Consider the following 22,441-nt stretch of genomic DNA (forward strand, 5'->3'; position numbering starts at 1 on the left):
GACCATGGGAAAGTTGAGGCTGAGTGGAGTGCGGTGCAGTGTAGTGCAGTGCAGTGCAGTGCAGTGCAGGGCAAGCGGCAAGCGGATCATGGAGTGGGTATTTGACGGGGGCGGCCATCACGTAATGTGTGTGAAGGAGCAGCGACGAAGGCGTTGCTAGGTCACGGGACGGAGGGTGGGACGAAAGCGTCGACAACCAATATTGGCCAGCAAAGCTTGTGTGGCGCGTCTTTGGTGCAGAGGCAGCTTGGCGACGGGGTCGAAACAAGTGACGAGAGAAGGGCCGTGGTGCTTGCGACGCAGCCAAAGTGGTTCACCAAAGATTGCGCAAGCTGTAGTGCGAATCTGCCACGCTTAGCGAGGCGTGGACCGCCCCCTGCGCGGCGCTGCGTACCCGGTTGCCCAGGACAGTGGACGGTGGGCGTCGGATGGCGCAGGGCAGAGGGCAGAGGGCAGAGGGCAGAGGGCAGGGCAGAGTCGGACGATGCGTATGTACTGTACGTGTGGTGTATACGCTGGGTGGAGGATGCGTAGGCGTAGATGGATGAATAATGGACGGATCGAGCGTCGAGGGATGAATAACAAGGGTCGGGCAGGTGAGGCGCGGCCTGGCGCTTCTTCTGCCTGCGCGTGGTTGCAGGTGACGGTCACGGCTGGTCGGTGTTGTGGGTTCTAGACATGAGGAAGCCGCGACAGGGCCGCGTCAACCCGCCCGCATGCGGTAAGCGCGAGTCGTCGTCGTCTTGCCCCATCCCTCAATCAATTACCCTCGTCCACCTGCGTCCGCTGCAGCGACACCACGACTCTACCGACGCCGCCTCTGTGTCTCTCTGCGCTGCTCCGCTGCCTGCACTTCCAAAGAAGAGCCTCCGCCGTCTTCGCGCCCGTCGACAGCAGCAGCGGCAGCCTTTTCCCAGAATACAACATCTGCAAGTGGCTGTCCGCGTTGCTGCGCCGCCGCATCATCGGGCTGTGCATCCTCTGCCAAACCTGCAGCGCCTGTCCACCACGCTATACACAGCTCCTCCCCCCCCCGACGCCATCCACCCTCCCCTCGACACTCCACCACCCCCATCATCACAACAACCCCCGCCGTTGCGACTCCGACTCGCGCCCGTCGACAATGGATCACAACACCCGCGCTCCTCGCGCTGCCACCAACGCCATGGACACGGACAGGCTGGCCGCCGAACTGACTGAGCAGTTCCGCCACGTCCTCAGCACAAAGCGAATCAACGACCTCACATCTCGCTCATCTCAATCCCGCTCCTCATCACCAGCGCCCCGCGACTTTGGATCCCCCCAGCCGCCGCCCTCGCAAGCAGCCCCACCGGCCTACTCGTCCATCAAGAACATTCCCCTCGTCCCAGAACCCCCACGTGATGCTCGCTCCCTCCGCTTCAAGAACATGCTCCACTCGCTCTCCAACATGCCCGTGCGATGGGAAAACCCTGGACTACTCGACGAGGCCCTTCGCGTCATCCCGCTCGAGCAAATCTACAACGAGGCTGAAGAAGAGAGCCAGATCCTGCAGGCCGAGGCCGAGAGCATGGGTGCTGGCAAGAAAGCAGCATGGGGCTACCAAGACTGCGTCGTCCGCGCACTACTACGATGGTTCAAGCGCTCCTTCTTCTCATGGGTCAACAACCCTCCTTGCTCACGATGCTACTCACCCACCGTTGCCATGGGCATTACACCACCACTTCCCGACGAACAGGCCCGCGGCGCCAGCCAGGTTGAGGCCTACCGCTGCTCCAACGACAGCTGCAGGAACTACGAGCGTTTTCCCCGATACAACGACGCCTTTGTCCTGCTCCAAACCCGAAGAGGCCGATGTGGTGAATGGGCAAACTGCTTCAGCATGCTCTGCCGCGCCGTTGGCTCAAGAGTACGCTGGGTCTGGAATGCCGAAGACCACGTCTGGACCGAAGTTTACTCTGTGCACCGCAAGCGATGGGTTCACGTAGATGCCTGCGAAGAGGCATGGGATAAGCCCCGGTTATACACTGATGGTTAGTCTCTCTCTCCAAGATGGGTACACGACACACAAACTAACATTGTTTCCAGGCTGGGGCAAGAAGCTCTCTTACTGCATTGCCTTTTCGGCTGATGGTGCCATGGACGTCACCCGCCGATATGTCCGTGACGCTAAGCATGCTGCCGAGCGCAACCGCGCACCAGAGGCAGTTCTCCTCTACATCATGGACGAGATCCGAGCAACACGACGAGCCAACATGTCCAAACAGGACAAGTTCCGCCTGCAGGGCGAGGACATCCGCGAAGCCAAGGAGCTCCGCGCTGGCGTCATCTCATCCATTGCACAGGCCGTGTGCAAACTACGACCCGAAGACATTATTAACGGCCAAGTCACACGCCGACTAGATGCCGATGCTCAAAAAGCACTCGAAGGCCGCCTAAGCGGCAACTCGGCATGGATACGAGCTCGTGGTGAGGGCGGTCAACAGCAAAACCAGCAAGACCCCCGAAACCAACACCCACGATGAGACTGTGGGTAAAAAAACCCAAGCACGCACATCACACTCACTACCATAGCCGGTACTTGTTGGTCGCATTGTGTGTAGATGACTAGCCAGAGGCAGGGCATTGGTACCAGGTGGGATTCGCTTGGTGCCCTGCTCTGAGGGCCAGACATGCAGACAGTGCGAAGTAAGCCGGTTCTCTTCCGAAATGATACCCGCGCCATTCGCTAGGCGGAAGATGCTCCGGCGTGTAAAATATAGAATCTGGGATTCATGTCGATTTGGATTCATTTGCGCTGGCGTTCAGGAGCAGATTTACAAGAGAGACATAAGCGGTAAAGTCTAATGTCTTGACCCGGACCTCGACTGAGGCTTTCCTAGTCGTTTTTCTTCTATTCTTCTCCACCATCATCATCATCCTTCTTCTCCTTCGTTGTCATCTCTCTTTGACTCTCTCTCTCTCTCTTTCTTGTGCCGCGTTGTATTAGCGACCAAGATGTCTTTTTTTCTTGTTTGCTCATTGCCATGTTGCATTCTTCACTTCTACTTGTTTGTGTGTGCGCAAGGGGTTTTTTGCTTGCGACACTGTTTATACCACTTGGCATCGGTTTTTTTTTCTTCACGAATTGCGACCGGATTTCTTATGTTTTATTTCGTATGTCACGAGCATTTCTGGGCTTTGTACGCATGATGTATGGGATTCACGTTTGCCGGCATTTGGACTGGATGCTAGCAGGCAGGTGAGATGGATGGGATGAGTTGTACACGGAAGGTGTGGGGATCCGCAGCCGTAGGGTGCTGAGCAGGAGGGAGGGGTTGACGCGCGTCCGTAGCGCCCCATACGCAGGGCAGAATGCGGGATTAGTGCGCAGTAGGCAAGATAGGAAATCAACGACCAAGATTGGTCATGTATCTGCAATGACTCCAAAGCACATGCCCGTGATGACCTCGACGACGACGTGTCTATGTCGAGGTGTGAGTGAAAGATTTGCAAGGGACGCGCGTTGGGTTGGTGGTGGCATGCAGGCGGTCAGGCCTAGGGGCAACACGATGACAAAAGGGCAGCAAATAGTGTCTGTCTACTCTAACACTACATGAGATTGATGGCTATTGGGCCAAAAAAGAAAAGAAAAGAAAAAAAGGGAAACCGAGAGGTATACTACTACGGCAAAAGCATACTAGATGTTTCACGAGCCCGAGCGAAGGGCGATTGATAATAATATAGAGCGTTATAGCAAGTACTGTACATAGTTATAGTGTGGGCGGTGATAGGCCTTATGCACGACAGCGAGGGATGCGAGTCATGTGAGATCAGCGGTCGTTCTTTTCTCCAGCTTTGGTTGCTGGATCCAGTCAAAGGACACGGCGAAGAGCGGCAGATGTGAAGAAGGAGAGGGGGGGTGAGAGAAGAAAAAAAGAAGGGTGACAGACACAGACTGGCTACATGGCCAGAATCTAAAAATAAACATTGGGAGGGGGGGGAAGACGACATTACACCCAATCAGGCCTAGTTATGTGTGAGATTTTGAGGGGGAGGGGGCGCGGTAGATGTCAGCGTGTCCGTGTGTGTGTGTGTGTGTGTGTGTGTGTGTGTGTGTGTGTCTATAGCAATGTGGCGGTAACGACGGTGTTGGAGGCTCTGCCATGGCTGTGCGACTTTGCTGGAGACTTGGCTTGGGCAGGAATCGGACCAGGTAGCAGGGAAGATGGGCAGAGAAGGACGAGTATGGCCGCGTGGAGTCAATCAAGAGGAGGCAGAGTAGTTCACGAAGAAGCGCCGAATAGGAAGGTGCTGGTGCTTGGCAGAGAGAAGTGGGTGGGTAGCGCGGGTGAGAGTAGGGCCGAGGGAGGGTGCGGCGGCCTTGGAGCGAGTTGGAGAGTGGGAAGAGAGAGAGAGGGCACAGCACGAGGTCTGAAACTGTGTTTGAGGACTTGGCCTCCTTAGTCATGACGGGTTTTAGGCGTGGACACTTGGTATCTTGGTATCACTGAGTGCATAGGTGTGCATTCTGCTCATGCGCTGACGATAGAGTGCTGTCTACGCAGTGCAGCCGTCGGGTGAGCCCAGCCACAATGCGTTATGGGGCCAAGACTCGGAGTGAATTAAGCATGTGTATGCGCGGATAGGGTCAGCAGGCGTGTGCAGAGTAGTTTGGCGTCGTGGGCGTCGTCGTCGTCACACAGCGCAGAGGGTTAGGTGGGCACTGCAGCTGTCTAGGTGCGGGAGAAGTTGTCTATGTCAGCCGTGGGTGAATCCACAGCTGTCGCAAGCTCGGTGAGGCTGGTGAAGTACTAAGCAGCTAACCACCTAACCACCTAACCCACTGCCCGTTCCCAGGGCCCGCCACTTGGACGCCGTTCTATACACAGGCCAACACCTGGCACGCCCCCCACCAAGCTGGCCACTCAGCCCCCCTCGGCTGCCCTCCTCCGCCCTGCGCATTTCAGCTGCGCCCTTGGTCTTTGCCTGTAACTGCTGGTTCAAAAGGCTACTAGTCCAGCCTGCATTTTGCTTCATCCCACTCGCTACACACCTGCATACTACTCTCTACCACCTACATCCGCTCCTCTCTGCATTCAACTCATCTGGGCTTCACCCTTTGAGCGGTTTGCTTTTCCTCTTCCTCTTCCTCATCCCTTCTCCGCCTGCAGCTGTAACACCCGTAGCCACAGTCGTTACCCGGTCGATAGCCCGTGCGCACGTTGTGTGACATCAGCTAGCCCTTGCTCGGTATCCCGCAATTCTACTACAACAAACCATCAACCCGCATCTACACCGAGACCGCCTTTTCTTTTTTCCCACCACCACCACTACCACTTTCACAAACATGGGTAAAGCTGGCCGTTTTGCGTGTATCATCACGCCTCTGGCTCTCACTCTCGCATCTTTAGTATGCTTTGTCATTGTCATGCTCGGCCAAACGCCATGGAAGGGCAACAACGCACCAGCTACAGCCCTTGGCCGCGAGCTCTACTTCATGAAGGTAAGTTTTTTTTCTTCTTCTTCTTCTCTAAACCCCACCATCTCAAAGCACACATCCTGACCCCGCCAACAGGCTGATACCTCAAATATGACGCTCGACTCACAAACCATCCTCGACAAACTTCCTGCAGGCCTTACCCCCAGCAACGATTTCATCGATGCTCTCCGTGGCAAGGCCGACTCCAAGGAGCTCAAGGACTTTTACCAGGTCGGGCTCTTCTCCTACTGCGAGGGCGAGACCGACAAAGAGACTGGCAAGGAAAAGATTACATACTGCTCTGCTCGCAAGTTCAAGTTCCACTTTGACCCTCTCAAGGTCTGGGGCATGAACGGCACTGCTCTGCAGGAGGCTCTGGGCGACAAGTACGACGACGGAATGAATGTCTACAAGAAGGTTGCTGGCTGGATGAACTGGGCTTTCGTCATTGTCATTGTCTTGACCCCCATTGAGTTTATCGTTGGCTTCTTTGCCATCTTCTCGAGGTGGGGCAGCCTTGTCACTACCATTATCTCTACCGTAAGTTCTCTGTCTTTAGATCATCGCATTCTCCCAAAGCAGCCTTGCTAACCCATCTTCTTCAGGCCCAAACCATCTTCGCTGTTGCCGCCGCAATCACCGCATCTGCAACCTACGGCACCCTGACTGGTGTCTTCAGGACCGCTCTCGACCCCTACAACATCGACATCAACATGGGCTCCCGCATGATCTCTACTCTGTGGCTTGGTGTCGCCTTCTCCGTTGCCTCTGGCTTCTTCTGGCTCATCAGCACCTGCTGCTGCAGCGGAAAGAGCGACAGCAAGAAGATGACTGTTGAGAAGACCCCTTACACTTATGAACGTGTTGCCAGCCCCGCTTTTGGCGGCCAACAGGGTCACCAGATGCAGAAGTGGCCTAGCAGCCAGAAGCAGACTCCCCAGATGGGTGGTGCTACCGCTTACGAGCCCTTCAGGTCCAATGTCTAATTGACCAACATGGGCTTGAGTCATTTAGTAGGCGTTTGCTGTTGGTGTTGCCATCCTCTCTCTCTCTCTCTCTCCATGAGTGTTTTGGATAGACTTGGGGCCTCGTGGTTCTATAACGACCTGTATGACCATTTGCGAATGTGGTTTTTTGTTGTTATCATTAGTTTCTGTTTTTTTTTGGCTCATTCCGTTTCTCGTGAGGTATATACCCCCGACATGACCTGGAAAACGGCGTTTTTTCTTTTGCAGACTTTTTTGGAGGGGCTCTCTGGTATGGTATAACGCCCTTTGTGGAAGAGTATATCGAAGTATCAGTCGCTCCGGCGAACAATAAATATAAAACAAACATATCAAGATCAAATACACTTATCCACCTCCAACCTTTTCATGTCATCGTGCTGCTCAAATGTATCTCTTTTCTTAAGTTATGTGCAAGAGTATGATGTTTTCCACTTGTTCAACCGAAGACTTATCTCGTATGGCAAACAACAAAATTCATGAAGAAATTCTTTTTTTCTTCTTTAGGAGGGGGCATCGCTCTTCTTCCATCTCTCCAAATGACATTTCTCTAAAAACACAATGTACATAACTTCAACAGCACTGCAGTGCGGTACCAGCCAAGAAAGAAAGAAAGAAAGAAAGAAAGAAAGAAAAATTTCCACATACAACCCCCATCTTTCTCTCCCCCCCCCTTTTTTTTACCCCCCGACTCTCCACTCACAAGAAATATTCATCGAAGCTGGCATACGAAACTTGTTCTTCTTCTTCTTCTTCTTCTTCTTCTTCTTCTTCTTCTTCTTCTTCTGGTTCCTCCCCTTTCCCTTCACACGCACACGCACACACATACTCCGCCTGCCAAAACCCCAAATTCATCTACTGCTCATGCGTCCCGACAAACCTAGGCGGAAGATCCAAATCCCAGCTCGGGCGCTCCACCAGCACAACTTCTGGCGCGTGACCCTCGTCGCTATCTGCAGCAATGGGTACAATGCCCAGGATAGGTCTGTACTTGAACGTGTGCCACCACGCCTCTGTGCGCTTGGTGAGTGAAGTGCCGTTTGCAGCATCGTCTACTTCGGCTTTGGTAACAGCTGTGGACTCGTCATCTTCTTCTTCTTTGTCTTCGCCATCGTCGACTATGTCGTCGTCATCGTCGTCATCGTTCTCGGGGCGAGGCACAGCGTTGACATCGAGCCATTTCCCACGACCCGTCTTATCGGCCTCGTCGCTGTGGAACTTGCGCATTTTACTGACTGGTGCTTCTTTCCTGGGTGCAACGTCACCCGCGCCAGAGGCACTGTGCTTGAGGGTTTCGCGCTTGCGTTTCTTGCCCGCGGACTCGGTGGTGTCGGAGGGGGTGATAAAGTCTTTGGAGAGATCGAACATGAAGAGCCATTTTTCGCCGTAGAGCCATAGCCGTTGTTGGGGGGTGGAGGCGTCCCAGACGCAGCCTTTGGCGGGGAGGTCGATTTGTTTGTATTCACGGGGGTAGCTGGAGGGGGGGTTGCGGCGGGACCAGTCGGAGAGGCGGCCGGACATTATGTCGAAGAGGTAAAGTTGGTGTTCTGCGGATACGAGGAGTAGTTTGTACTCTGTAGCCGGGAGCTCGTGAGACTTGGGGTGCGGGTTGTTCCTGGTAGCGTGGACAGCGGGGTTGCCATTTGGTTCTGGTCGATTGGAGGATTCTGGGTTGGGTTGGAAGGAGAGTAGTACGGGTGTTGAGTCTAGTCGGGGAAGCAGATGGCCTGAAGGATTTCGTATCCAGTGCTGTCCAAGGTATGTAATCTGTTCACTTGACTCTTCCTCTTCATCGTCCGACCCATCATTGTCCGCCATGGGGGTTGAGTCGTCGATGTCAATCTCTGGAGCAGTTGGATCATCGTGTCCTTGGATGACCCAAGTATCCACGTATCCAGCAAGATCAACAACAGCAAACACGTTGCCATCCCTTGAGAAATCCGCGTGTGCAATGGATCGCTCGTAGACTCCAGAAGGGCCGCTGAGGGGATTCCTTGTGATGGTATCACGATCCAAGCGATGTAAAGCTTGCACCTTCTCCAATGCACGGGGTGTATCTGCCGGGTCATCTGTCCTCACGATTCTGACCAACCGGATTTCATCAGTGGCCAAGATAGCCGCGAGCCATTTACCAGTTGCAGACATTCTCAGAGACTTCGCACCCGGGATGGAAGGCATTTCCAACTTTCGCACACGTAGTCCAGCTCCAGCTCCAGCCTGTGGGTGCAACAATTGAAACAACTTGACTGTGCTGGCTGTGGCGACAGCAAGTAGCCCACCATCCCGAGAAATGGAAACTGAAATGATGTTTTCCTCACCCTGGAGGGCGAGACGTGCCACCACCTTAGGCTTTTCTGTACCATCCTCCTGTGGCTTTACGCGCCAGATACGAACTTCGGTATTCCACCAACTAACCAACAACCTTGCATCTGGGGCACTTGTCATGGGAGGAGTAGGAGGCAAAGCTGGGAGGCCACGACTGAGCTCCTTCCCAAAAGTACGGATGGGTACAACAATGGGTTGTGTATCAATACCTATACGTATACATGTCAGTCGTGCACTATTGAACGTAGTAGAGTTGCTTTACCTCCGGTGACAACAACACTGAGTTTGTTGCCTTCGTATGTTGTCATGGCTTTGACGTCGTGCTCGTGGTATCTTTGGTGGGAAACCTTTCGCCATTTACCACTTTGTCCCTGGGCTTGTCCCTTCTTACTTGTGTAGAAGCAGGTGCGTCGGTCCATGCCTGCACTGAAAATGCCAGACCCATCGCGGGTGACAGCCAGATCGAGTACATCGGCTTCGTGTCCAGATATCCGTTGTGTCTGACTGTAGTTCTTGCCGCTGTAGGTTCTGATGTCTCCGGTAGAGTCTCCAGACACAAAGTCGCCATTCGGAAGGCATTTGACCTTCCATACCAAGATCTCCTTGGGGCCACCGTGAGGCCCGCTGCCTAGGGAGATGTTCCTGATCACATTTCCGTTTCTGGTATCGAATACCCGGATCATGCTGTCTGCAAAGCCGGCAAGAACCGTGTGCTGATCCTTGTATGTGATGCTCAAGGCACGCGCCTTTTTGTTCGTAGCGCGCGAAACGAAGCGCTCAAAGGTAAGGTCGTTGTTTTCGGTAGACAGAAGAACAATTGTGCCGTCAGCACAGCCCGCAACAAGCCTTTGGCGCGCATTGCCCTCCTCTTTCGCGGCTCCTTTTGCCACATTCTTTTGTTTAGGTTGAACCGCAAAGCACCAGACCTCGCTATGATTTCCGTCCGAATGACGGGCGGGCAAACCAGTAGTCAAATCCCATTCGGTGACGGTGCTCGAGTATCCAATGCTGAAGAGGCGCAAGCGACCTGGAACTACCTTGCCTTGTGCATCGCGCTCATCCGGCTCTTGAGTCCAGGCCAGTCCTTCGACGCTCCGATCTTTACCGCCATAGAAGACCTTCTCTTGGAGCCATGATCCCTTTGCTGGGTCCCAGATTTCGATATTTCCGTTCGCGCGCCCGATAGCAAGTCTTAGCGACTCGGGATCTTGCTGTCCATGTTCGGCTTCTGGATGCGAAAAGGCAAGCGCGTTGATCGCAGATGGCGGGAAGGGTACGAAACGTGATCGGTGGATATCCATGGTTGGTTGTGGGGGGACCTGATGAGCCTCTGATTGATCCAAAGCTGCGCGCGGGTCTACAAACCGAGCGCTAGCATCAAGGTACTACACTCATGTTACTGAAGGAGCTGGTTCACGAAGTTCTCTCGAACTCTTGGCAAAAAGCCGACTTTGACTTTTCGGTGGGTCCAGTCGGAGCTCGGCGAATATTTCTCCGAGATATTGACTACCTCCGCATCATCTCCGCAGCTGCCTCAAAGTATCATCAACGTAGATGGTTCGTACAAGGCAATAATGCCCCAGGAGGAGTGAAAAATATCTCTCATATGTATCTTATTAACAAACAGAAATTCGGACACCCCAAACAGGTCGCCTGCACCTCGTACACTGCGTCGACACGTCTCACACTTCAACCCACCCCCTTCGACGACTAGAATCATCTACCTAGCCCTACGAGCATCGTAACACGTTCATCTGACGACCGTTTCTGGGTCTGTGTATGAGGGGCGCCTAGTGTGCTGTATACATCTTGGAGTGACAGGCTGCGTCGGCCTCGACTCGATGCAGGGCAGCTGCAACTCGACTCAGTCCTGCATGCTTCCTTACAGCACTATCCCGCCATGACTAGTATCGATTGCTCAGGATGATAGAAGAACATATTCTGTTGGGTGTATATGTGACCTCAGGAGGAAGTGGCTGATGTAGATGATTGTTGATTATGTAGAGGTGATGCTATATATATATATACATGTATGCTACAAGCGATTTGCAATACCCGTGAATTTCCATTGAGCCAATGGATTTTGATAACAATGCGAAATGCCTTGTGGCAATTCCGCCTTGGGCATAGCAAGTTAGGCGAATTGTCCGTATGTAAGGACGGGTGGTCTCGGTCGGTCTATTCTCAGAAAAAACGGTGCAGGTGCAGGTGCGCTTTGTTTGCGGAAGCGATGGCAATTCTGAATAAAGAAGGTTCCGGCGTTGCAGAAAAGGCCTCGCCACGAACACCTGTAAGGAGTCACATGTTGGCCTGCCCTGACAAGGTTACGCGAGTCAAAACTGGCTTCAGCGGCCCACAAGCGGACCAAACTCAATGCATCAACGCCCGCGTACGTCATGAATAACAAGGTGTTGCCATGGACGCGTTAGTGGCTTGACGCAAAAAGAGGCGAAAACCTAGATGATTGTGCAGGCGAAGAAGGACTTGATATGGATACAACATCGCAAAGCATATTTGGCAATTGTCTGAAACTAGGACTAGTCAAGCCTGGGCAGGCCCGAGATATCGTACAATCTGGGATTGCGCAACCACAAAATGATATTAATATTAGGATTCCCAGGGGTTGGTGTGAGCGGTGATCAATTTGCGCACGATCAGTCGCATGTGGACGGAGCTAGGCGTCCATTTGAGGTGGGATGAGCGTCTCCCATGCTGGTTACGGTCTTGTCATCCCGACATGTTTCAAGATGCCTGGTGGTGGTGGTCTGTGAAGTGTGATTCTGCGCGTAAATGGCACGCACCCGACACGAACGTCTGAGGGGTTTTGCCACACCCAAGACACGGTTGAAAGCATCCGCTATGATGATAGTGGTGGTGATGAGATGGAACAAAAAAAATAAATAAAAAGGACGAACCTTGGAAACGTGCATCCAGACGGGAAGCACTGACCGATGGGCGGGGTATTTTAGTGGTAAGCAGTATTGCAGCCGGCCTCATTATCCGTGGGACACGAGGCAGTGATCCAGTGGGAATATGCCGATTGCAACAGATAGGCATTGCTGCTCACGCTTGTTGCTACGGAAGAGCGGGTGGTGCTTATTGAAACACATGCAGCGTGCTATCTACTGGGCGTTTCCAGGGACAATGGAAAAGTTTGCTCGGTCGTGCCAATATGCACAGATGTTCTGACAAGTGCATGCAGTGTCTGGGTAACGCTCTTTAGGCGATGAAGCTGAAGGCCCGGGAGGCTTTCATGACGAATCATCTGCAGCTCGGCCGCCGCACTGCAGGCGTCGGTCTCTCGTTGCTGGGGAGAATGGCGAGCCCGTTTTTTTTTCACCCCGACACCACCAGCGAAGAAAAAAAAAGATCCGCTTCTTGGAGACAAAGGCAGAAGAAATTTGCAGGTGGTGGTGATGGTGGGTGTGAAGACCGGCCCACTTGAGGCAAGTACCGTGCCGTAAGTAAGGATTGTCCGACCGAGGCAGCCCTGAGAAAAAGGGCACGGAACGGAGTAAGATGCAGATGGAAAAAAAAATAGACTGGATCCTTCAAGTCGCGTGCGCATAGTCAAGTACTTTAAGACGCGTTCAGTTCGCGACTTGTGACATAATGTTTGCGTCTCAGGCGTGCTTAGGTGCAGCCGTGGCTGGGGGTGCTACGGTTCCGCATGTCGGCTGGCTGCTAGCTGCAGGCTGGCGACGGGGACAAGACGTGTTAGGAGCGTGAATGCGGAGTAATCGCGTCGACGCACACGTGCATTTTTTCTTTTCTCAGATGATGAAGGCGGAATGGCAAGATGGCGCTAATGCTAAGATGCTTGATTGTGCGATGAATGTGCCCAGCCGCGGTTCAATATCCGAAGCCGGACCAGCTGATGAGTCGGGGGAAATGATTATTGTATGTACAGGGAATTTGGATAGTATGTATGTATTGAGCAGAGACGACAGCTGTTGCCACATATGCGTATAGCATGCAGTAGCAGTAGCAGTGGTGGCAGTGATGGGCATCAGTGCAGACAGAGGGCTTGGAATGTAGTAAGCATGACGGGTAGAAGTACGCAATGGTGGATGACGGCGGTATGAAGATGTGCAGGTCATCCAAGGCAGATGTGGAGGTGCTAGGGTGGTGGGTTGTAGGGCCGAGTGGTACTAGTAAGCCTGCAGGAACTCGACGCCATTTGACACTTTGTGATGCAGCCGCGCAGAGCTTGCACTCGCCTAATGTGAGGAGCCGTGGCCCGCATGTTATGTTAGTCGCGAGACTATGATATGCACGTATTTACCTTCCGCATTTAGGGCATCGACATTTGCGTCCTTGCTTGTTGAAGAAAGATGCTAAGCTAAGCACACGGTAGAATGAATGTTGCTTAGGTGCTTAGTTAGCCAGGCAGACGCCCGCCCTGACAAGGCTAGGAAGGGGAGGGGCTGCATGTGGTCTTTGTGCGCAATGCCGCTTCCTATAATAATAATAATAATAATAATGATAATAACAACGAGACAAGCGTACGTATGTCATGTCAGTGAATGGATTCCGCCCGCGGTGGTGTATGATGTTGAGCAAGGGGACGGCTAGAGCGGGAGGTTCAAGGGCGTTGGGGTGGAACCCTTTGAGGCTGGCTCGGGCAGTCGCAGGCAGTAGCAGAATTGGCAATTTCACGCCCTCTGTTAGGTTCAGACACGCGTTGCTAGTAGATTGAGCCAAACGCGTGGACCCCGGCCTGCACCCGCTAACAGCCAACGATGGCAGCCGAGCTGGGCAGCCTCAGGCGGGCGAAACACCAAATGCTATTTGCTGCCACTGACCAAACGATGGTTTCAACGGCCGGCACTGCGGGCAGGGCCAGCCAGCCAGGCCAGTGTTGCACCAGCTGCAGCGACGGCGGCGTGAGGGGGTGTGCAGTCGAGTCATCCGCGACCTCTACCCAAGTAGGGGCGTCGGTGTGTTTTCCTTCTGGGGGGGCAAAGGGGGGGGGGGCGGCGCCGTATGTGGAACGTGAAGGAAAGGGCTCTTTGCTCCAGGGCAGCCAGCAGCCAGCAGCCAGCAGCCAGCACCAGCACCGCCAAAGCGGCAATCCAGGACACTCGAAGCTGGCGAGATACGACGCGTGACAAGGATGCAACGTGCCGGCAAGCTGCTTTTGCTGGAGCTAGTGCGGCCGAGTAGTAAAAGGAGGAGCAGTGTTAGCCCTTCCGCTGGGCAAATGATGACGATATGGGATCAAAGGGCCCCCCGCCTGGCCGAGGCCTAGCCTCAGCAGCGCATAGTGTGTCAGGGGAACCACGACGCTGCGTAAATGCAAACAGCGAGTGCGCCGGCCCAGTGCCCTATGCTCGCTTCTTGGCCATGTCCAAAGCATCTTGTTTCCTGTGCGCGGGCGGGGGGAGACATTGGACAGCCTTCGCAGGCCATGCTGCAACCTTGTATAGCTCTGCATGAGGAGTGGCCTCACCAGACCTAGCCCACGGCCCTGATTCGAGCAGACGACTTGCTCACGGTGCAGCCACCGCTCAGCTCAGCCCAAGCCCCTCCGCCCTGCCCGTCCATGCCATCTATCCAAACCCGTCCATGCCATACTTGCCTGCTGGAAATAATACTTGGCGGCTGCTGCTGCTGCTTCTGCTTCCGCCACTGCTGGCTTGGGCCGACGGCGGCGGTGCGTTGGGAACAAGCAAATAGTCAGCGACCAGCATCCAGTCAGCACGCACCCACCTAAGCACACACACATACATACACACCCACCCATTCACGCACCCACGCACAGCGCCGGGTGTGTCGCGACAGCCAGCGGGAGCCGCGACATTGAGTAGTGACATTTGGCGCAGCACACAGACACGACTAGGACGCGTTCAACGAGCGTGTTCCTGGACGAAGCTTCCCAGGCGCAGAAAACGCCATGGTTGATCCACAATGGGGCACGACGGCGGCGGAACATGCATCGGTTGGCTGTGCGCTCTGGGCGTACGAGGTTCCCTGTTCCCATGCTGTACAAGCTGCCGTCGCCCGCATCCGGCTAGTCCATCTCTCCTAGGGCCTTGCTCGCCCACTCGTTTTCTCCAGCCTGCCTCCGTCTGTATCGTGCTCTCTTCTCCCTCTCCTCTCCCTCTCTCCCATACCCTCTCTTTCATTACGGTCGAGCACGGAGAAACTTTGGATCTGATGTGGTGCTGACACTCTCGGCTCCTGTCTTTCCATAAAACTCCCCACCTCCTGCTCTCGGTCACCCACTCCCGACCGCCGTCTCTCCTCGAATAGGACCGTGAAGAGTACCAGACTCCCTGTGCCCTCCACCGCTACCCATTCATCCGCCGACTCCCTCCCTCGTCTCTCGCTGGACGTAGAGATACTCGCTGTACTCTAGTCCTTCGCTCCGCATACAGCCGCCAAACCCTCCCAAGAAACCCCCCCTGTATCAACAGCCTCGCGTGTGACAATTGGGCTCTCATCTCGGTAGGTCAATCCTTCTTCTCCCATCTAGCTTCCGGATTCCCCGCCCTGTTTGTCTTTGGATCCTGCGACCGATGTTCCTCCCATACCGTATTCGACGAAACTACCCCATGGATCAAAGCGATGTTGAGTCAGCTGGAAGGAGGTAGCTTGGCAAGTGATCAAAGGGGATTGGTAAGGGCAGCCCAGAAGCGGACGGGGTTATGTTTGGAGTCGAGGTATGAGGCTCTGCTGGAACTGTGTCTGGAAGGGCCAGGTATGGGCGTATGGTTGCGTTCCAGGCGTGCGGATTGTTCTTGCCCGTTGTACCATCGACCAAGAGGCCACCTCGGCAATATCACGATACTCCCTTGCAATCACAACTGCATGTCATGCCTGCGTCCGTCATGATGCCACGTCCGACATCTAGAGATCGACCGTAAACCAGAGGTATTCCGTGGCTCCATTGCCGTGGGTGAGGAGTGAGCGCGCGATATGGGTTTGCTCTTCACCATTCACTGCTCGTCACCTGACCTTGCCGGCACTACTGTTGATCCGTATCCGATCACGCCGCTCTACTTTTAGTCAGGCCTCCACTTCCACTACTCTCGCTATCGACCTCTCTGCCTTTTGTATCGTCAGTCGGAACCTCTTCCAGGATTGTTTCTCTACCTGTCCAGGCTTTTGCCTCATTCACACGAACAAACACTGACCGTGCTCCCTCTTTAGACTGTCTGCCACCAGCCGCACCAAAGCTTCCACCAGCGCCGAACCGGACTTGCAACGTAGGTGCTCACCATTATGACGTTTCCGTGGTTTGTACTGACCTGGCTTAGACCTAGTATCCCACTCCGGATACTTGCATTGTAAATCCATCTTCTGGCGATTTACCTGACCCGGCGGACTCGTTAGCTCGTGCTCTGCCCCATTTCGAGACCCCGTTCAATTTCAATCTGTCTTCTGGATGCAATTAGCAAGGAACTCGCCCTCTTCGACTTCTTTCACTGTCTTTTTTTGTGTTTTTGCACACACCTCACTCGCTCACTAACATAATAGCACTAATTCTGTAAAGGTATGTAACGCGCTATAGGTCTTGGCATCAAGTCAAGCAGTTTAGATCAACCACTAACACGATTGGGTCAGGCTCTGTCCACTACAACTGGTTCCCGATATTACGCACTCAACAAAATCGGACCACAGACCCTTCACCTGTACCAACTAATAACAGTCTCTACACTCGTTGCCCTCCAGGCTGCCACTCTCTAATACAGCTCACCTTTTGAAGCTATCCACTCACTCAACTACTACACTACCCCCGTCTATCCCGGAGACCTGACGACCACCACCTTGACATACCGACACCACTTCACGATGGCGTACAACCAGCAACAGCAACAGCAGTCCCGCTACGGCAACTGCGACTCGTACTTCGTCGAGTCACATGACGATGGTGTTTATGCCATGCGAGCCGAGGCTAGAGAAAGGCACCGAGCCGTATCCAAGATGCAACAACGAGCCATCGCTGAAGAGCTTTCCAGGCTCACAGCCGATGAGTACCAAGAGGATATCATGCAACACATGATGCACATGGAATCACAGACCCTCCCCGATGTCAACTCTATCGACATTCAGACCGAGATCCAGTGGTTCATGCGCCCATATCTCCTTGATTTCCTGGTAGAAGCCCACGCTGCATTCCAGCTCCTCCCCGAGACTCTGTTCCTTGCCGTCAACCTTCTCGATCGCTACTGCTCCCGTCGCGTCGTTTACAAGCGCCACTACCAGCTCGTCGGATGTGCTGCCCTCCTCATTGCTGCCAAGTACGGCGACAAGAAAGATCGTGTACCTACTGTACGGGAGCTCAAGTCCATGTGCTGCTCTTTGTATGATGACGAGATGTTCACCCAGATGGAGTGGCACGTGCTACAGACTCTTAACTGGATGATTGGACACACCACAGTCGATGCATTCCTCCAGATTGCGCTGGCCGAGGCCCCATACGATGCCGAGGTTGAGCACATGACGCTTTACATTGCTGAGATTGCACTTTTCCACAAGGAGTTTGTTTCCACGCGCCCATCTGTCCTCGCACGATCTGCTCTCGCTCTTGCGAGGTGCATTCTTTCGCGACCACAAGCACGCAACACCGACTGGTCTGGCGCCTACGACCCACAAACCGTGATTGGCCTGTCCAACCACCTGTACCAGCCATCTCCTGTGCTCTCTCGCAAGTATGCTTCGATGCATCTGTCAGCCGTGTCTGCCACCGTCGATGAGTTCCTTCAACGCCAAGCACAGATCGCGCGCCGTCAAGCAGCTCCGCCAACACCGCCACCCACCGTTGTCATCGACGAGCCCAAGCCTGCCTCGGAACCGTTTGGCCCTCAAACACCTAACAAGAACCCATACGCCTCTGTCATGCAGAATGGATGCCCTACCCCGCCAATCACACCTGAAGGCGAACAGTTCACGTATGGTCACGTTGTCAAGTCGCAGCCTGCTTCCCTGTATCCCACCACACCTACATCGGAGCATGCGCCACCGCAACATCAGGGTCAATACTTCCACAACCAGTATCTCCACCCCCAGCACATGTAAGCAATTACTTGCGCCAGGTAGTGGCTGGTCATCTTCTCTGTCAAAAGAACTCCCACCCTCTTGGACCGTCTCGTCATTGTCCGAGAGGGTTGCGTTGTACCAAAAAACACTCGTACATGTGCCTCATTTCACGGTAATCCTTTCTAGCATCTCCAAGCGTTTGTTCCTGTTATTCTGCGATATCAAAGAACACCCCTTTCCTGTTTCGAGCATTTTCTTTTGTTTAGTCCGACCAAAAAAATACTGCACCCTCGCCCGCTTCTTGGCCTACTTGCTCTCTGGTCAGTGGCTCGGTTTGCGGGGCCTAGGTCAAGTCGAACACCCTTCTTCTTGGACATTGTCTCCATCTAATATGGGTCTTCCGACCTGCACCCACGGCTTGAGGGGAGGAAAAGCGGCTGGAGGGTGAAATTGGAATACAAGCAAGCAAGCACAATCAAGCTCACTCGCAGATGTCGTTTGCTTAAGCGAGCAGAGATACCCTTCTTTTTTTTTCTCAATTGGAATCTTTTTTTTCGGGCCCCCTTTTTTGTTCCACGGGTGTCCGACGTTTGTCTTTTGCGTGTTTGGTGGGATGGTGAAGAGAGTGCGTGGCATGCTACAAGCATGGTTGACGTCTAGATTGTACTTGACAGCGGGGCTGGAAGCGCTACGAACATCAAATAGCTATAGAAACGGTCGCCCTTCACCACTTGATTCTCCTTACGCGCTTCTATTCTGGTATATCCATGTTTATGTGTTTCAGCCTATGATGACCCCCAGCAACTTGCGTTGGGCGAGTGGATGCTTTGGCGTTATGCGACGCAAGCTACGTCCACTTGCCACAGGTTTCACAGTAAGCAATGCAACTTGAAGTCTTTAAGATTGCCATGCTCTGCTCCATCGAGCAGTAAAGCACTACATTCACGTCATTTCGATGCATATGTTGGCGAGTATGCCTTTAGTGAGTTATTCAACACACGGCGCCTGGGCGCCTTCATTCACTAACACGCTCAAAGATCTCCATAACAGCAGCCAGCACGCCCACGGGACAAGGCTACCGAATCTTCTCGCCCTACACCGACGACGACACGGCATTTGCAAACAAGACGCTCTGTCCCCGCTATGCCGAGTGCGATCCGACCTCCGCCCCACCGTCTCCTGCCTCCGTTGAATCGCTCGAAATCTTCGACAGCATTCCTTGGCGAAGAGATTACATCGCGCTGGACCCGCGTACCAGGGCACGACGCAACAGCCGACTACGCGCAGGATGGATGCAGAATAAACTCCGCGCCACAATCGTAATTGTGCTTTTGCTGCTCGCCGTCCTTGCGGCCGCCACCGCGCTAGTCCTATATCTATCTGTTGCACATGGAAAAAGCAAGTGAGAAGGAAAGAAAGGAACAGGAACGACAGAGAGCGAAATGGGAGAGGGTGGGCGGGTCGTCGGGGAGGGAAGGTGTGTGTGTGTGTGACGCACATACTCCTCCAAGAACCTAAACATGAGGCGAACATTTGCAGGGTACACACCATCGCCTCGAAAAAAAAACCCCTCCCCTCACAGAACATGGTCTTTTGAGAGAGAGAGAGAGAGCCCCGGGGCCAAAGTAAAGTATTAGTGGACTTTTTTGAGAATGATTGCGTATGCGGCAGTTTCGCATATGGTCACGCTCCTCGTAGCTACAGGACCACACAGCCTCCCCGCCCCTCCCCTCTCCAAAGCGCGGTTGGCAAACGCAGACGTGGCGTGGCGGATTTTCAAGGACGGACCTGGTATAGAAATGGGGTGGGGAAGGGGGGGGAAGAGCAACATTGCCGCAAGGAAGTACCCTTGAGAGACTGCGCCCCTAACCACCCCCCCAGCCACGATGACTCCCCATGTGCCACTGTTCCGCGGGTTTACTTAACTTGGTGAGTGGTAGTAAAAGGGTAGCGAAGCACGAGCACCGGTTGATGGGTCTCGAAAGGGTTGCCTTTGAACGGGAGATAGTAAACACCCTTTTTCTTTCTTTCCTTACTTTTTATCTTGGCGAGAGAAAGAGAGAGAGAGATGGAATATACGCAAGAGATTAGCAGCGCCCTGCTCACCAACAACAACAACAACAATAATAATAATAATAATAATAAAAATGATCCTAGTACACCATACGTTGAGAGCATTTATCGAGTAGTAGTACTACTACTATTACTACTACCACTAATACTACTACTGGTTTATTTTGGGACAAAATCGCGTGTTTGTTATGGCCCTTAACCCAATCCCCCCTTTTAACCCTACCCTTTCCACGGAGTGGAAAGGAGTGGAAACAAGTTCGGCCCAATGCGTTGGCCTTTGCTGTGCTGGGATGATCCCGTCTTGCTTGCATGCTGGGGTTTGGTCTTATTTCCCCAATCGGAGTCCGGGAGTTCCAGGACGAATTACGTGATGGGGTTGGACTAGAAATGGGTAATTATCGTTGTGGGTTATGCGCTGGGATTGTGGATCCACACCGGTTTCCTGGGCGATTAGGTGAGGTGGGGAGGGGATGGTGTTAGTAGTGAGATGGTGGAGCTTGATGGGGTTGCCTTGGGTGGCGAGTGGGAAGGTGCTGGTGCTGGTGCTGGTGCTGGTGAGTTAAGTATGTACGGACGATTGGAGGTGCGTTATCGTGATCACGTGGATTGCGTCTTATCGTGAGGTTGCGCGACAACAGCAATCTAAGGGGAGAGGGAACGGGATGCTATAACGCCAGACACACAACAAGCAGTGATGACGATGCAAGCCGTGGTGTATATTTCGCATCATAGGTAATAAATGTCTGAAATTCATAGTCGCAGGCTTCTGCGCACTCCATCTCCTCCGCTCCGCCGTGCTTCCCTTGCCCCATCTACAGTAGTAGTACATAAACGCGCAATATGGCCCTTGGTACTCCTCCTCGTTCTTGTTCATCTTTCAGCTGTTTTATATACGCTTCCGCTCAACCGGGTGATTGAACTCCGACTATGCCAGGCGCATTACGAGTTGCATGATCCATCTGCTATACAGCCAGATGGCTCGATACCAGAGAAGCTGTGTAAAATAGATGATGTGCAGCGACGTCTTGCTTGGTTACAGGGTACTATGGAGACGACGCTTGTTGTTTGTGGTATGTGGGTGATCATTTTTACTTATTCTCCCCGATGCTGATACCAGGCTCACAGACTTCATCGTAACAATACCCTTCAGCTTTGTCGCCGAGAGATGGGGTGTCAAGATTGTATTATTGTGTAATTTGATACCGAGGATTTTTATGAGTACCTGGGCTATGCTTGTTGGTATGTATTCTCGTTACCCTTTCTGCCCCATCTTATGTGATCTCGTTCTGAACATTGTATCAGGAAACTTCCCGCACATCCTCCCCACTAACGCCATCATCGCTGGTCCGTTTCTCAATGTCCTTGGAGGCGAATGCGTATTTCAGTCTACAATCTTCACTTTGACTTCAGCTTTAGCTAGTGAGTATGTGGAACGGTATGTAAACCATCTAGTCACCATTCTTTTCAACGGTTTCGTATCACGAGAAACTAACTCATCGAAGAGCATCCTACTTCTCCTACGTCAGCTCAACATCCTACATTGTCTCCTTCCTCGGACCAACTCTAGCTGCATTCACCATGAGCAACAGTCTCTGGCTCCCCTTCTGGCTTAACATCTCTCTCCTCCTCTGTGCCATACCGACTATCAGCTTGCTCCCCTCGGTTTCAAAATCATCAACTCTATCCACGCCCCCGAATTCTCTTTCTCAAGACCCGGATGAAGAAGCCGGGCCATTACTACAAGGTAGATCCACTAGCTCAACTAGACATCCTGAGGACTTCGAAACGCACGCTAGCTTCTTACAAAGTATACTCCATGCAACGCGCAAAATGAGGCGCTTGGTTACTGGTCGCCGCAAATTCCAAATCCTGCTTTGCTCCTTCTTTCTTACTGCGCTTGCGAGTTCAGATACGAAGCTCCTAGTTCAATATATTTCCAAGCGGTATGAATGGACTTTTGCACAGGCAGGCTATATGCTCTCCGCCAAGGCACTTGTTAATTTTACGTTACTGGCCATAATCGTGCCACGCATCATTCGGACCTCCATGTCATCCAAGACGGTCCACGGGTCTGAAGTACGACTTAATATCATAGGGGCAGAAGTCAGCATTGCGGTTTCGGTCGTGGGCGTGCTGTGTGTGGCACTAGCATCCAGGTTCTGGATGTTGCTTGCTGGTACGTAGATAAGATGGCGACGATGGGTGGAGGTATGCTGACATTCACTGCTAGCTTTGATCGTATATGCTCTCGGTTCTGCGCTGCCGGTTTTTACAATGTCACTGGTCAAGTCCCCTCTCATTGCGCTGGCGCATTCGGATGTCCAGGACTTCAGTATAGTCATGTTGACAAAGACTCTGGGATCGTTGGTCGGCGCTCCTTTGATGACTGTTCTGTGGGTACAGGCTATACAGCTTGGGGGTATTGGTGTTGGTTTACCGTACTTTTTCTCTGCTGTAAGTAATGTCGTCGATCAGATGAACAATATTCTAATCCACCCACGCAGTGTATATATCTTATAGCAGCATTCGTTATTGCACGCTTGCGGAATTAGAAAACCCGATTTGGTGTTAAATGCAGATACACAATCAGATTAGCCTCGCTTCTTAGCGTGAA

General features: G+C 53.1%; 6 protein-coding genes across 6 annotated transcripts; 5 read left to right on the forward strand and 1 right to left on the reverse strand.

Annotated features, from left to right (window-relative positions):
• Positions 1-1,123: 1,123 nt before the first annotated feature.
• COCMIDRAFT_3927 (uncharacterized protein) lies at positions 1,124-2,504 on the forward strand (the record flags this gene model as incomplete). The annotated part of the gene is made up of 2 exons (XM_007688197.1): positions 1,124-2,012; positions 2,068-2,504. 2 exons carry the CDS (start codon positions 1,124-1,126, stop codon positions 2,502-2,504), a joined length of 1,326 nt encoding a protein of 441 aa, XP_007686387.1.
• A 2,804-nt stretch (positions 2,505-5,308) lies between these two features.
• On the forward strand, positions 5,309-6,426 carry COCMIDRAFT_91172 (uncharacterized protein; the record flags this gene model as incomplete). Its single annotated transcript, XM_007688243.1, has 3 exons — positions 5,309-5,464; positions 5,537-5,980; positions 6,046-6,426. 3 exons carry the CDS (start codon positions 5,309-5,311, stop codon positions 6,424-6,426), a joined length of 981 nt encoding a protein of 326 aa, XP_007686433.1.
• An 873-nt stretch (positions 6,427-7,299) lies between these two features.
• On the reverse strand, positions 7,300-10,070 carry COCMIDRAFT_91063 (uncharacterized protein; the record flags this gene model as incomplete). The annotated part of the gene is made up of 2 exons (XM_007688244.1): positions 7,300-8,978; positions 9,032-10,070. The coding sequence occupies 2 exons, from the start codon at positions 10,068-10,070 to the stop codon at positions 7,300-7,302; spliced, it is 2,718 nt and encodes a 905-aa protein (XP_007686434.1).
• A 6,496-nt stretch (positions 10,071-16,566) lies between these two features.
• On the forward strand, positions 16,567-17,793 carry COCMIDRAFT_35372 (uncharacterized protein; the record flags this gene model as incomplete). The annotated part of the gene is made up of 1 exon (XM_007688227.1): positions 16,567-17,793. One exon carries the CDS (start codon positions 16,567-16,569, stop codon positions 17,791-17,793), a length of 1,227 nt encoding a protein of 408 aa, XP_007686417.1.
• Positions 17,794-18,788: 995 nt separating this feature from the next.
• Positions 18,789-19,100, forward strand: COCMIDRAFT_71429 (uncharacterized protein; the record flags this gene model as incomplete). The annotated part of the gene is made up of 1 exon (XM_007688245.1): positions 18,789-19,100. A coding segment is annotated over one exon (312 nt), but the record flags the coding sequence as incomplete, so codon positions are not given.
• A 1,466-nt stretch (positions 19,101-20,566) lies between these two features.
• COCMIDRAFT_91145 (uncharacterized protein) lies at positions 20,567-22,379 on the forward strand (the record flags this gene model as incomplete). Its single annotated transcript, XM_007688246.1, has 6 exons — positions 20,567-20,897; positions 20,953-21,066; positions 21,130-21,262; positions 21,330-22,003; positions 22,058-22,281; positions 22,332-22,379. 6 exons carry the CDS (start codon positions 20,567-20,569, stop codon positions 22,377-22,379), a joined length of 1,524 nt encoding a protein of 507 aa, XP_007686436.1.
• Positions 22,380-22,441: the final 62 nt, after the last annotated feature.

The sequence above is a fragment of the Bipolaris oryzae genome (genome assembly GCF_000523455.1).
Source record: "Bipolaris oryzae ATCC 44560 unplaced genomic scaffold scaffold_39, whole genome shotgun sequence".
Taxonomy (NCBI): Eukaryota; Fungi; Ascomycota; class Dothideomycetes; order Pleosporales; family Pleosporaceae; genus Bipolaris; species Bipolaris oryzae.